This window comes from Sphaeramia orbicularis, chromosome 21, assembly GCF_902148855.1.
Source record: "Sphaeramia orbicularis chromosome 21, fSphaOr1.1, whole genome shotgun sequence".
Lineage (NCBI taxonomy): Eukaryota > Metazoa > Chordata > Actinopteri > Kurtiformes > Apogonidae > Sphaeramia > Sphaeramia orbicularis.
In genome coordinates, this window is record NC_043977.1 from 58,446,435 (window position 1) to 58,460,761 (window position 14,327).

Here is a 14,327-nt window from a genome sequence, read left to right on the forward strand (position 1 = left end):
AGTTATCCTGCACACGGACAGACAAACAAACCAACGCCGACAAAAACAGAACCTCCTTGGCGGAGGAAACAAACAACGCAGAGTGATCACAATCCCTCCTGGAGGAGGTAAACAGCAAAAACTTAGGATTGGCCTCCCGTTTTCTGCCATTATTATCATTATTCTTTCATATTCATTCCATTCTTATTCTTCATCGTTTTCATTCTGGCTCATTCTTGTTATTAATGCCAGTTTTTCTGCTTTATCTGAGCTCCAGTCCAACAGTCCAACCCCCATGCTGGTGTTTTCATTAGTCTACTACTGACTACAGCCTAGAAACGTGTTCCAGGGAGGACAAGAAAGTCTATGGTATCATAAAGAAAGATAACCACTGAGACAAGGATGAAGACCGTAACCATGGAAACATGACAACATGGTCCAAAATATAATCAGCTTTGTAGTTGTTTTCTGAACATGAATGATTGAACTATCACTGAGACAAGGACAAAGACAAGACAATAGGATGAGTAGGACATGTGGACACTGTGGACATGTGGACACTGTGGTCTTCTGTCAGGACAACAGGAAGTGGTCAAAGGTCGTTAAGGATGAGCTGTGTGTGATTTTAAATGACTGAGCGTCCTGTGAACATGTCAGTGCTGGTCGTGGAGCAAGGTTACTATCGTTAACGAAAACTGACCAAATGACCAAAATTAGAATAGTAAAAACATTTTCATTGACTGAAATAAATAAAAACTATAATTAAAAGAAAAAAAAAAACATACCTAACTGAAACTGTATTGTGTGTTTACAAAACTAACTAAAACGGATAAAAATTATGGATAATTCCCTTTGTTTTTGTCTTTGTCAATGTCAGATTGATACGAAATCGATTTCTTTGGCTTTGTTTGGCGTGTTGGTTCCATCCTGTGCTTGGACCTCCACTGCTCTGGTGTTGATTACAGTTTCTGTTAATCAGCTTCAGTTCCTATCAGCGTGTACGTACATGTGTTTCTTATCAGTGTTTACTTTTCATTGATGTCACAGACTGTGAGTGCCTTAAAAAAACAACCAGAGTAAAAGAAGATCCACAAATGGAACCAGTATCAGATAAAGGCCGACACAGCGCTGAGCCACAGATTAGGAAAAGCACCTCCTCCTGTAACAGAGTTCCAGTCAGTTCACTGGAACACCTGTGTACCAGGACATGGGAGTTTATGACAGTGTGTGCATCAGACCAAGGTTATTATTGTTAACGAAAACTAACAAAATGACCAAACTAGAATAGTAAAAACATTTACATTAACTGAAATAAATAAAAACTATAATTAGAAGAAAAAAAACATAACTAACTGAAACTGTACTGTGTGTTTATAAAACTATCCATCCATCCATTCTCTTCCGCTTATCCGGGGCCGGGTCGTGGGGGTAACAGTCTAAGCAGGGACGCCCAGACTTCCCTCTCCTCAGACTCCTCCTCCAGCTCTTCCGGAGGGACCTCGAGGCGTTCCCAGGCCAGCCCACAGACATAGTCTCTCCAACGTGTCCTGGCTCTTCCCCGAGGTCTCCTCCCGGTGGGACATGCCCAGAACACCTCCCCAGGGAGGAGTCCAGGAGGCATCCGAAACAGATGTCTGATCCACCTCAGCTGGTTCCTCTGGATGTGGAGGAGCAGCGGCTCTACTCCAAGCTCCTCCCTGGTGACTGAGCTCCTCCCCCTATCCCTAAGGGTGCGCCCAGCCACCCTGCGGAGGAAACTCATTTGGACCGCTTGTATCCTGGATCTGGTCCTTTCGGTCCTGACCCAAAGCTCATGACCATAGGTGAGGGTAGGAACGTAGATTGACCGGTAAATCCAGAGCTTCTCCTCTCGGCTCAGCTCCTTCTGAACCACAACCGACCGGTACAACGACTGCATCACTGCAGACGCTGCACCGATCCGTCTGTCAATCTCACGCTCCATCCTTCCCTCACTGTGAACCAGACCCCAAGATACTTGAACTCCTCCACTTGGGGCAAAGACTCCCCACCGACCCGGAGAGGGCAGACCACTTTTTTCCGGTCCAGAACCATGGCCTCGGATTTGGAGGTGCTGATCCTCATCCCACTGCTTCACACTCGGCTGCAAACCGCCCCAGGACACGCTGAAGGTCCAGGTTCGATGAGGCCAACAGGACAACGTCATCAGCGAAAAGCAGAGACGAAATCCTGTGGTCCCCAAACCGGACCCCCTCCAGCCCCTGGCTGCGCCTAGAAATTCTGTCCATAAAAATAATGAACAGAACCGGTGACAAAGGGCAGCCCTGCCGGAGTCCCACATGACCTGGAACAGATCTGACTTACTGCCGGCAATGCGAACCAGGCTCCTGCTTCGGTCATACAAGGACCGGACTGCCCTTAGCAAAGGGCCCCGGACCCCATACTCCCGAAGCACCCCCCACAGGTTAGTTAGTTTACAAAAATAACTAAAATAGATAAAAATGATGGATAAAATTCCCTTCGTTTTCATCTTTGTCAATGTCGGATTGATATGAAATGGATTTCTTTGTCTCTCTCAGTTTTCTGTGCTGTCTCCATTCGACACTTTTTGCTCCGTCACTTGTGTTCACTTGTGGTTTCCAGTCGTCTTCTGGTCCCCACTCTACCTGGAAACATGGAGACTAAAGCAGCAGAGTCCTGTCTGGGATTGATTTGAATAGGAGCCCTGGTCTATCTAGTGTTGGTCAGTTCTTTGGCTCTTTCCTCCACTCTCCTACTCTTTATAAATGTAGTGAACAGCTGCAGTTTCAGATTAGCTCTGAAGCTCCTCCACAGTCGAATCCATGTCCTTGTGGGAGCATTGAGTGAAACTTGATAAAGGGATGATGAATCTGCTCTGAAGGAGGAGAGAAACTGTAAACAGAGAGAGAAAAGGCAGCAAACAGAGCAGACTGGGGGGGGGGGGGCGCAGGGGTTTGGTGGTGTCAGCAGTCAGTGTTCTGATTAAAGACCTGAGGGGGTGCTTTTGGGGGGGTGGGGGGGCTCTGTCATTAAATGGCAACTACATGAGGACGATGAAGTTACAAGTTTGTGTCCTGGTCTGTCAAAGAAAAGATGAAGTGCTGATGTGTGAGGAGGACGAGCTGAAAGGTGAAGGGCAGGTTTGGACGGAGGTGTGACAGCAGAGGTGTCCTGTCCCACTGGACTGTACTGGACTGGACTGGGCTAGACTAGACTAGACTAGACTAGACTGGACTAGACTAGACTAGACTAGACTAGACTGGACTGGACTGGACCGGACCGGACCGGACTGGACCCGACTAGACTACACTGGGCTAGACTGGACTGGACTAGACTAGACTAGACTAGACTAGACTGGACTGGACTGGACTAGACTAGACTAGACTAGACTAGACTAGACTAGACTAGACTAGACTAGACTGGACTGGACTGGACCCGACTAGACTACACTGGGCTAGACTGGGCTAGACTGGACTGGACTGGACTGGACTGGACTAGACTAGACTAGACTAGACTGGACTGGACTGGACTGGACTGGACTGGACCCGACTAGACTACACTGGGCTAGACTGGACTGGACTGGACTGGACTAGACTGGACTGGACTTCCACTTCCCTTCAGGACCACTCTGAATGTGAGTCTACAGGAAGAAGCTGAAAGTGGAAAAGCACTGGGACAGCACAGACCTCCACCAAGGCAGAGCAGAGAAAAGACGAATATTCACCACGACCAGATTTATGAGATACATGAAGATGAAGAATACTGATGAGTTCAGCAGGATATTATTATTATTATTATTATTATTATTATTATTATTATTATTATTATTATTATTATTATTATTCAGCCCTAACTTGTATATTAGATAGATAGATAGATAGATAGATAGATAGATAGATAGATAGATATAAATGTTTATGAATAAATACACATTTATACTGATTGAAAAACACCTTATTATTATTATTATTATTCATTCATTTTCTGAACCCGCTTTATCCTCACTAGGGTCACGGGGGTCGCTTGGAGCCTATTCCAGCTACATAGGGGCGAAGGCGGGGTACACCCTGGACAAGTCGCCAGTTCATCGCAGGGCTGACATATATTATTATTATTATTATTATTATTATTATTATTATTATTATTGTTATTATTATTATTATTAGAACAGAATGAACAAAATAACCCCCCCACCCCCCAGGATGCAGGACTAGAGGAAACACTGACCAACCATATGAACAGTTGAATGAAAGGACCAACTCAAACAAACAGGAGGTCAAAGGTCAAAGGTCAGTGCTTTCGTGAATGTAACGTCTCACAAATACCTTTGAAGACTGTCCTTAAATTTTACCAAAAGGATCAAATGGACTCAAGGATCAGCTGATTACATCTGGGTCAAATCTAAGGGTCAGTCATTCTTCCAAAATACTTGTTTTTTTTTGGCCATGACTGTTAATAACACACAGACTGTCTGTGGAGCAAGAGGATGTGAAGCATCACCTAAACTACAAAACATCAAACAATATGAGGTGGAAACTCTAAAGAAAATACTGAAATACTAACACTGAATGGATTATTTACACTCCTCCATTATTAAACTCCACTTCATATTTCATAATCGGATTTTTCCCACTGATATTATTAAAAATATAATCAATAAATGACTTAAATATATGTATACATTGCATATATGTAATTCAACTCCATGCTTTTTCAAACTCCCTTCAGTCCATTTTCTTTCCCAGTTGAACTACTGTACGTCTTCATTCCAGCTCGTCTCATCTTTCACAGTGGAAGTGCTGAGCTGGAAATGCACAAAAAAAAAAAAAAAGAAAAAAAAAGAAGTGCACCATTATTCTATAGGGCCACGACAAGTGGGCGGAGCCAGCGCTGAATTCACTGCAGCGCTCAATCAATGACACACAGTGAATGTGCTGGGGTTGCACCGTTCATCATCTACGAGAGGACCAGGACCAGGACCAGGACCAGGACCAGGACTGGAACTGAGACTGGAACTGAGACTGAACTGAGACTGGACAGACCACTGACCAACTGACCAACTGGACACAGTGAATGTGCTGGGGCTGCACCGTTCGTCATCTACAAGAGGACGACAACTGGAACTGGACACAGCACTGACCGACTGGACACAGGACTGACCGACTGGACACAGCACTGACCGACTGGACAAACCACTGACTGACTGTATGCAGCACTGACCGACTGGACACAGCATACAGGGTTTCAACTGGAGAGATGCAAAAACCAATGAATCTGACTGTCAAGTATTCACACACACACACACACACACACACACACACACACACACACACACACACGCACACACACAGTGTGACAGTGCTGCAGTGGAACTGTAGTGTGAGTCCACGACAGAACCAGAATAGAAACAGGAGAAGAGAACTGTCATATACTGAAAATAAGATTAATGTGTGTGTGTGTGTGTGTGTGTCTGTGTGTGTGTGTCTGTGTGTGTGTGTGTGTGTGTCTGTGTGTGTGTGTCTGTGTGTGTGTGTCTGTGTGTGTGTGTGTGTGTGTGTGTCTGTGTGTGTGTGTCTGTGTGTGTGTGTCTGTGTGTGTGTGTGTGTGTCTGTGTGTGTGTGTCTCAGGCTCATGCTTTTCTACACACACACACACACACACACACACACACACACACACACACACACACACACGCACACACACACACACTATTTCAGTTAAATGAACCTGTGTTTGACTCGAGATCAGTTCATGCTGTTCCATGTAAACTGTGAATTAAAGTGTTCAGATGTACACTCCATCCTACACACACACACACACACACACACACACACACACACTGCCTCATACAGGACATGTGGTGTCAGAGCAGTGCAGGAGCTCAGAACACACACAGTGGTTCAGTCTGTTCAGTGGCTCTCCTTCTGCTCCTCTGGTTCACACCTGTGGTTTTTTTACTGTACAGACGTAGACGACTGCAGGGAAACCATCCTGAAGACACTTTCAACCACAGGTGTCAACGGGTCCAATCTGGCCCATAGGATGAATATGTGAAAAGCAAAAATTAAACTGAAGATACTGGAGGTGGTAGAGCGGGTCGTCCAATAACCAAAGGGTTGGCGGTTTGAATCCCGCTCTGTCCATGTGCTGTTGTGTCCTTAGTGAAGACACTTCCTCCTCCCTGCCTCCAGTGCTGTTACTCACACTGGTGTATGAGTGTGTGTGAATGTTCGGTGGTGGTGGGAGGGGCCGTTGTCAGCCACGCCTCCGTCAGTCTGCCCCAGGACAGCTGTGGATGCACATGGACCGTACTTTCCGGACTATAAGCCGCTACTTTTTCTCATTTTGAACCCTGCGGCTCATACAGCGATGCAGCTCTAGTATAGGTTTATACAGGCTAACGTCCTCCAGGGGGCGCTCTAACAGGAAGCACAAAAGTGAGACAGACGGACAGGAGGAAGAGGTGATGAAGAGGAGGAGTTTGAAGCTGAACTTTGAACAGTCATTTTGCGTGTCATGCACAAACCCTCATCATGGAAAACACACCAAGAAATGCACATGATGCAGCTTTGAAGTTCAAACCAATCGATGTGTCTGTAAAGAAGGAAATAGAGCTGCAGCACCGAAGTGCCACTGAGCAACAACGGAGGAGAGACGTAGAAGGAGTGTGACGGAGCCTTTGAGGATGTTCATCTGAAGAACACTGAAGAAGATGACTGCAGCGGTTTAACGAGCAGAAGAAGAGGAAGACACAGACCAGTGACTGTTGTGGGTTTGTGAACCAGCCTGTTCCTGACGTTTACTGACGGTACACACACTGTTTGGACAAAAGCACTGAAGGGATGGAAAGAAATACTTAAATCATCTGTCTGTTTAACATCTGTCTGTGGAAGTATCTCATGTCATAACGTGGACACCTGCACCTTATAGCCCGGAAAGTACGATAGTTTACCACCACCACAGTGTGAATGTGAGAGCGAATGAAGAATGGATCCTCTGCACGCACTCTGAGTATGTGTTCATAGAAAAGCGCTGTATAAATCTAATCCATTATGATTAACTATCAGTGGGGTCAAAACCATTTTATTTCAGGTTCCACATACAGACACATACAGTCCAATTACATCTGAAGTGGGTCAGAACCAGTAAAATATTATCAGAATAACCTATAAATAATGACAACTAGAGGTCGACCGATTATCGGCCGGGCAGATTATCGGCGCCGATATTTGGGAATTTGACGTATATCGGTATCAGCCTTTTTTTAATCTGACGGGCCGATATTAAGAAATCAATTTCAAACTGGGTTATTTCGGCTCAGATGCAGCCGCGCCTCTCTCTCTCTCTCTCTCTCCTGCACCATCCACTCTGCGCCCTCTGATTGGTTGATGCAGAAGCTGTCCTCACACACAGACTGGGACTGACTTAGGATGAGACTGTGTTCTACATACATGTTCTCTCTGTTTCCATCTCCATATTATCAGCAGTCTAATTCACACTCAGGTCAGGAGGTAATATGTGTTAGCAGAGCTGCCGCTAATGTTTCCTCTGCTCTGACATTATTCTGAAACATTAGTAGTAGTTATCAGATGCAGAGCACAGGGATGTTTCGTACAGTTTCAGAGGAGTTTTCTGCGTTTACCTTTGACACGTGTTTTCTCTCCAGAGCTTCTCACACCAGAAACCTTTGCCTCTCCGTGGTGCGTACTCCGACGCGGAAGGAGTACACCCCCCCGCGTAAAATAGTGCCGCTGTGGGGCTCTGACCGCATGCATCGATTTCTGACTATTTGGGGTGAGACTGTGTTGGTATGTAATGTAATAGTGTGTGTCTGCGTTAAAGTCACATGAAGAACTCTACAACTCACAACTACTAATGTTGCTGTGAGCTTTCTAGTCCTATGATCTGAAAATTAAAGTGAAGATGAGAGAGAGAGTAAAGTTCAGAAGTGATTTATGTGAACATGGTGGAACATTTTAAATCCTGTGTGTGCTCATTAAAGCCCTAAAGGCTGTTTGTGTTCTGACAGGAGTTTAACTGCACTCACAGACACTATTATACTTTTTTATGCAGCTTTTGTCATATTAATAATTAATAATGTAGCAACATAGTTTTGAATGACAGGGTCCCTGCTGTCGCATGGTAAAATATAAAATTTAATAATGAAATCAAGTTAAGGCTTCCCAAATGCTGTAATAAATGAAGCATGATGAGTTGAGCAGATGTCAGCATGTGGCCCAAGAGTTTACAAGAGTCTCCCTTATTTTTGTTCTGTTTGAACTTAATACAAAGATAAGTCATTATACTTATATTTAAATTTTACTTTATTTACTGTGGAAAAATTTCAGGGAGCTATTTATTTAAGCTTTTATTCAACTTTATAAGAGATGCTTCTGAGTCTAGGAAATCCATGCACTTCTGGAGCTATTATTTTCTATTTAGTTGATTAAATAAACATGTTTTAGGCATTTAAACAAAGTTCAATGTTTGCATTATTAAAAATTTTTCACGCCAGTTTTTACACTGTTACTGCAAATGAATATCGGCTCCAAATATTGGTTATCGGCCTCCTCTAACTACTAATAATCGGTATTGGCCCTGAAAAACCCATATCGGTCGATCTCTAATGACAACCCCAAATTCTGTCTTTGTTTTTTTGGTGTAAAAAAGTAAAATTACACGAAACTATTTACATTACCAAACTATACTTTTACAAAAAACGAGTTTGACAGCCCTGGTTTACAGGGCTGTAATTGGGGCTGTGTATCAGCAAGAATCTGGTGATACGATACAAATCACAATACTAGGATCATGATACGATATATCATAATACTGTTGAACAGCCAATTTTTTTGTTTGTTTCTTTTTTACATGATTATTTCCTGGAAGAATTGAATTCCATCATAAATCTGCACAAATACTAAACACATTTTTATTTGATCCCAACAGGATCTAATGTTCTATCACCAAATGTTCCTGTGTTCAAACTGTAATTCTGTTTTACAGACTGGACTGGACTAACTGGACTGCACTCCGTTTTAACCTGGGCTGTAGTGGGCGTGTCTTAGTGCTCCTTACCTCTTTTCCTGTTGAAGGCTCGGTTCATAGTGAAACTGTGGTTCTACGCTCCCTCCTGAGGATCTGCCAATATTCCACCTGGAAAAGCAGCAGCGACAGGACACTTACAAAGGGTTCAGACCACAGGCATCCACTAAAAACAAACACAAACAGAGCTGGGGTTTCTCTGGGAACCCCCCCCCCCCCCCGTCCATCTGATGCAGTACTTTAGTTCAGTACAGACTGCTGAGTTCAATCCAGGCAGTTCCTTTGTTTCAGTCCAGTCTGTTAGACCAGGGCCGTCAAACATGCGTCCCAGGGTCCACATGCGTCCCCCCCAAAAGGTTCCAGTCCGACCCCTGGGATGAATTTACAAAGTGTATAAATTCCACAGTCCAGGCTGTGGAACTCATGTTAGTGTGGGTTCCACATCCAGACCAATCTGATCTACAGTCAAATAATAACAGCAGAAGAACCCACACAGAAGAACCACTGCAGATTTACTACTGGGTTTGATGGAACAAATAATAATATTACATTATGTCTGTAAATAATGACAACTGCAAATGTTTGTCTTTGTTTTAGTGTAAAAAAATCACATGAAATTATGAAAATATTTCCATTTCCAAACTCTCCTGTACCAATAAAATGTGACTAACCTGAACAAATGTGTCCAACCTGAAATGTCTGTATTAAATTCAGTCCAGTTTGAACTCTTTTCTTCCTGTTCCTCAGTGTTTAGTGTCTTTGGAGATCTGATCCAGAATGCACATGGACTAATGACAAGTGGAGGAAGAAGACTGAGAAAATTACACTGATTTTTCTGAAGAAATGTCAGTTTTTTCAGGTTATTCACATCTTTTTTGTTTGGATAGTTTATAAAAGTAAGTATTTTCATAATTTAATGGGTTTTCTTTCACTAAAACACAGACATAAATTGCCATTATTGTCAGTGTTTCTGGGTTCTTCTGTTCTTATTTGACTGGTTGGGTCCGCTGCAGATCAGATCAGACTGAATGTGGAACCTGAAAGAACAGGAGTTTGAGAACCCTGTTCTAAACACTGCTAATGAAACATCCGTATCAAACGGATCCACCAAACTGTTGAGTGGAAGTACAAACACACGGACACCACACTGTCCTGGCACTGGGGTTTGTTGGGGAAAGTAAGGCGCTTTTTTTTTTCTATTCACTAAAACCTTAGAGCAGCTCAGACTTTTTCCTGATAGAGGACAAATGTCAAAGATGTGAAAACTCACTTCATTTCTTAAATTGCTTGGGCAGGATTTAATTTATTTGCAAAGTCGAGCAGTGCAGTAGGTGTTCTGCCTAAGGCCCTGCACATTTCCACCAGTGAAGGAGGGAGGAATATTGATTATGGAAGTCCACTGGGCCTGGACACTGCGTCCTTGGGCCGGTCTGCGGGGACAGCGGACCCAAGTGTCACATTGTGCACACGTTATGGAGGCGACTGTTTGATTATTTAAATACACTCCTGGAGTTCCTTCTGCTGAGCTAAAGAATACCTGAAAGAAGGAAGAAAAGAAAAACCAAAGCTTTTAAGAGTATTTTAATCATAAACTGAATGGAATGAATTAGTACCAACCAGGCCCCAGTGGTGGTGAGGTGGGGCTGTGTACCGGCAAGAATCTGGCAATACCATACAATTCACAATACTAGGATCATGATACAATATATCACAATATACTGTTAAAAAGGATTTTGTTTTTTTCTTTTTTTTAATGATTATTTCCTGGAAGAATTGAATTCCAGCAGAAACCTGCACAAATACTAAACACATTTGTATTTGATCCCAACAGGATCTAATGTTCTATCAGCAAATGTTCCAACTGTGTTCAAACTGAAATTCTGTTTTACACACATTCCAGTTTCAGATCCTGTTCAAATGTTCAGATTCTATTAGTTCACAACTAACATCAGAACAGGATTTGAGTTCAATCCAACGAAGGAACGAATATTATTGAATAGAAGAGTGTTAAATAAGAATAAATAAAATAGAAACAATAAAGAAAACCCCAAAAAATGAACCTCCACAATATCTGCATTTGAATAAATACCTAAAAATATCCATACAGTACTTTTTAATATGGATACAGTGTTGTGAAATGAAATGTCATGATATATTGCAGAACCGATATTTTCTTACAGCCCTGTGGTGGTGGTGGTGGTGGGGGGGGGTGTTTACAAGCTGTTGATTGGACAGACAACCCTCCCCCTCCTGACAGCACAGTTGCTCCTCATTCATTGCATTAAATTAACTGTAGATCAGGGTTCTCAAACTCATTTTTTTTCAGGTTCCACATTCAGTCTGATTTGATCTGCAGTGGACCCAACCAGTCAAATAAGAACAGAAGAACCCAGAAATCACAGCTGTTTGTGTCAGACTGCAGTGGAAGCTCCTCTTCTCCTCAAATGACTCCCATTAAATGCTCAAATCTGTTCAGTTGTTTTCATTTCATTGACTCCAAATGTGTTGGAACACGTTCATCTCTCAGACCAGTTGGTTCAGAATCAGTTTGATCCCAGATCAGTGGACTGGATGTTGTTCACTTCTCCTCCATTCCCGTGTCTGTGTTTGTTCATTCCATCTCTGCTCAGTGCATTTGTCCGTAGACGCTCAGCGTCCATGCACTTCAATGGGACTGAGTGGAACTGCTGGAAAACCACTACAGACTGGACCAGCACTGGACACATGACACCATGTTGTCCCGCCCCCGGACGCTCGGCGTCTCCGGGGGTAAACGGAGCTGTGGGCGGAGCTCGGCCGGGCCGGACGCTGAGCTTCCACGTGCCGATCGGAGGGCGTGTCCGAAGGCTGAATGTGGTTTGATTGACAGCTGTTTCCAGATCTGCTCCTTCACTGACACAGTTCAGTTTAATACGTCACACATTCTGCTGTGAAATCACAGAAACCAAATGAACTGTTCATTTACTGACCTGGAAGAAAACACAACCACTGGACTAACTGGTACACTGGACTGAAGGGACAGGTTTTCTTGTTTCAGTTCCAGAATTGAATCATTTCTTGTTCAATTTAATATGGTTTTGTAGACAGTTCCATCAGTCAGACTGAACTAACTCTGTAACAGGTGCACATGAAGGCACACAGAGCTGATGGAACAGAGGAGCAATTTATGTTTAAAGAACTGGACCATTTTTTTGATGTAAGCGACAATGAGCTTCAACTGTGTGAAAGACCAGCAGCCCACACTGATATAAATAATGACAACTCAGAATTTTTGTCTGTGTTTTAGTGCAAAAAAAACCCCATTAAATTATGAAAATACTTACTTTTATAAACTATTCAAACAAACAACATGTGAATAACCTGAAAAAAACTGAAGTTTCTTCAGAAAAATCAGTGTAATTTTCTCAGTCTTCTTCCTCCACTTCTCATTAGTCCATGTGCATTCTGGATCAGATCTCCAAAGACACTAAACACTGAGGAACAGGAAGAAAAGAGTTCAAACTGGACTGAATTTAATACAGACATTTCAGGTTGGACACATTTGTTCAGGTTAGTCACATTTTATTGGTACAGGAGAGTTTGGAAATGGAAAGAGTTTCATAATTTCATGTGATTTTTTGCACTAAAACAAAGACAAACATTTGCAGTTGTCATTATTTACAGACATAATGTCATTATTTTTTCCATCAAACCCAGTAGTAAATCTGCAGTGGTTCTTCTGTGTGGGTTCTTCTGCTGTTATTATTGGACTGTAGATCAGATTGGTCTGGATGTGGAACCCACACTAACATGAGTTCCACAGCCTGGACTGTGGAGTTTATACACTTTGGAAATTCATCCCAGGGGTTGGATTGGAACCTTTTGGGGGGGGGGGGGGGGGGGGCAGCATTTGAGCCCTGGGATGCATGTTTGACAGCCCTGCTGTATATAATGAATGCTGCTGTTCCTTTAATACTACACAGTCTGTTTAATCCAGGTCCAATGACACCAGCTGATCTGAAGTCAGTCCTGATGGTAGACGCTCCTCCACCAGTCGCTGACACAGGGCTAGGCTACTAGCTTAAAAAATGTAGAAGCTACACATTCAACCTGAACATGAACTGAACCCAGTGACCCCCCCCCCCCCCCCCCCCCCCCAAGAGGGACCAGACTGAAGTAGGCTAGTCCTGATCTACGCTAGGTAGGACTGTTTATACGAACACACCCACCAACCAATCAGACAGAAATACACTTTAATTGTATGTGACAGGTTTGGAGTTGGTGAGATCGACAAGGACCAAAGAAAAGATTTATCAGTTATTTAAAATTTGGGGTGAAGCAGGTGGGGCAGGAGGGGCAGGAGGGGCAGGTGGAGTGACATGGAGACCTGGAGGACATGTAGTCCAACAGAGGCCCTGCACAGACCTGGAGGACATGTAGTCCAACAGAGGCCCTGCACAGACCTGGAGGACATGTAGTCCAACAGAGGCCCTGCACAGACCTGGAGGACATTTAAATGGAAGCAGCTTCAGGGTGGGTCTGGGACATTCCACAGTCTGAAAAAACACCAGACTTATGCAGCTCAAAAATACAACTGCTGTGGATTAGGACTGAACATGTGGTCAAAGACAGGACTGCAGGACCAGGACCAGGACTAGGACACTGTTGTTGTTTACATTTGACCAGAGTCAGAGTTCACTCTGCAGACGACTGGAAAATCGGACCTGGACTGAGCTGAGCATTAGACCCTGGTCCTGTAACCACTGAGACAGGCCAGGATTTTAGATTTGAATGGACTGTCTGTGTCTGGACTAAGTCTGCTTTTCTGACTGAAACTGTATTGTGTGTTTACAAAACTAACTAAAATACATAAAAATTATGGATCAAATTCCCTTCGTTTTTGTCTTTGTCAATGTCGGACTGATACAAAATGGATTTATTTCCCTCAAGCAGTTTTCTCTGCTGTCACCATATGATATTTAAGGGTCCGTCACTTGTGTTCACTTGTGGTTTCCAGTCGTCTTCTGGTCCCCACTCTACCTGGAAACATGGAGACTAAAGCAGCAGAGTCCTGTCTGGGATTGATTTGAATAGGAGCACAGAGAAGAGAAAAGAGACCACTGAACTACAACTAATACTAATACTAAAACTAAGCATTTAGAAAAAAAATAAAACCAAACTAAAACTAAGCATTTAGAAAATAACGAAAACTAATAAAAACTATCAAACCTGCTCTAAAACTTAATTAAAACTAACTGAATTAAAGAAAAAAGAGTCCAAACTAAATAAAACTAAACTAGAATGAAAAATCCAAAACTATTAGA

At 43.2% G+C, this 14,327-nt stretch overlaps 1 protein-coding gene across 7 annotated transcripts in view; it reads right to left on the reverse strand.

Annotated features, from left to right (window-relative positions):
- Positions 1-14,327, reverse strand: part of LOC115413045 (PTB domain-containing engulfment adapter protein 1-like) — a 136,411-nt gene that overhangs the window by 36,483 nt on the left and 85,601 nt on the right. For all 7 annotated transcript variants that reach the window (XM_030125791.1, XM_030125788.1, XM_030125785.1 and 4 more), the window contains one exon: positions 9,058-9,135. In XM_030125791.1, coding sequence (XP_029981651.1) covers positions 9,058-9,085 — 28 coding nt within the window. In that variant the 5' untranslated portion in view covers positions 9,086-9,135. The remainder of the gene's footprint in view (positions 1-9,057; positions 9,136-14,327) is intronic.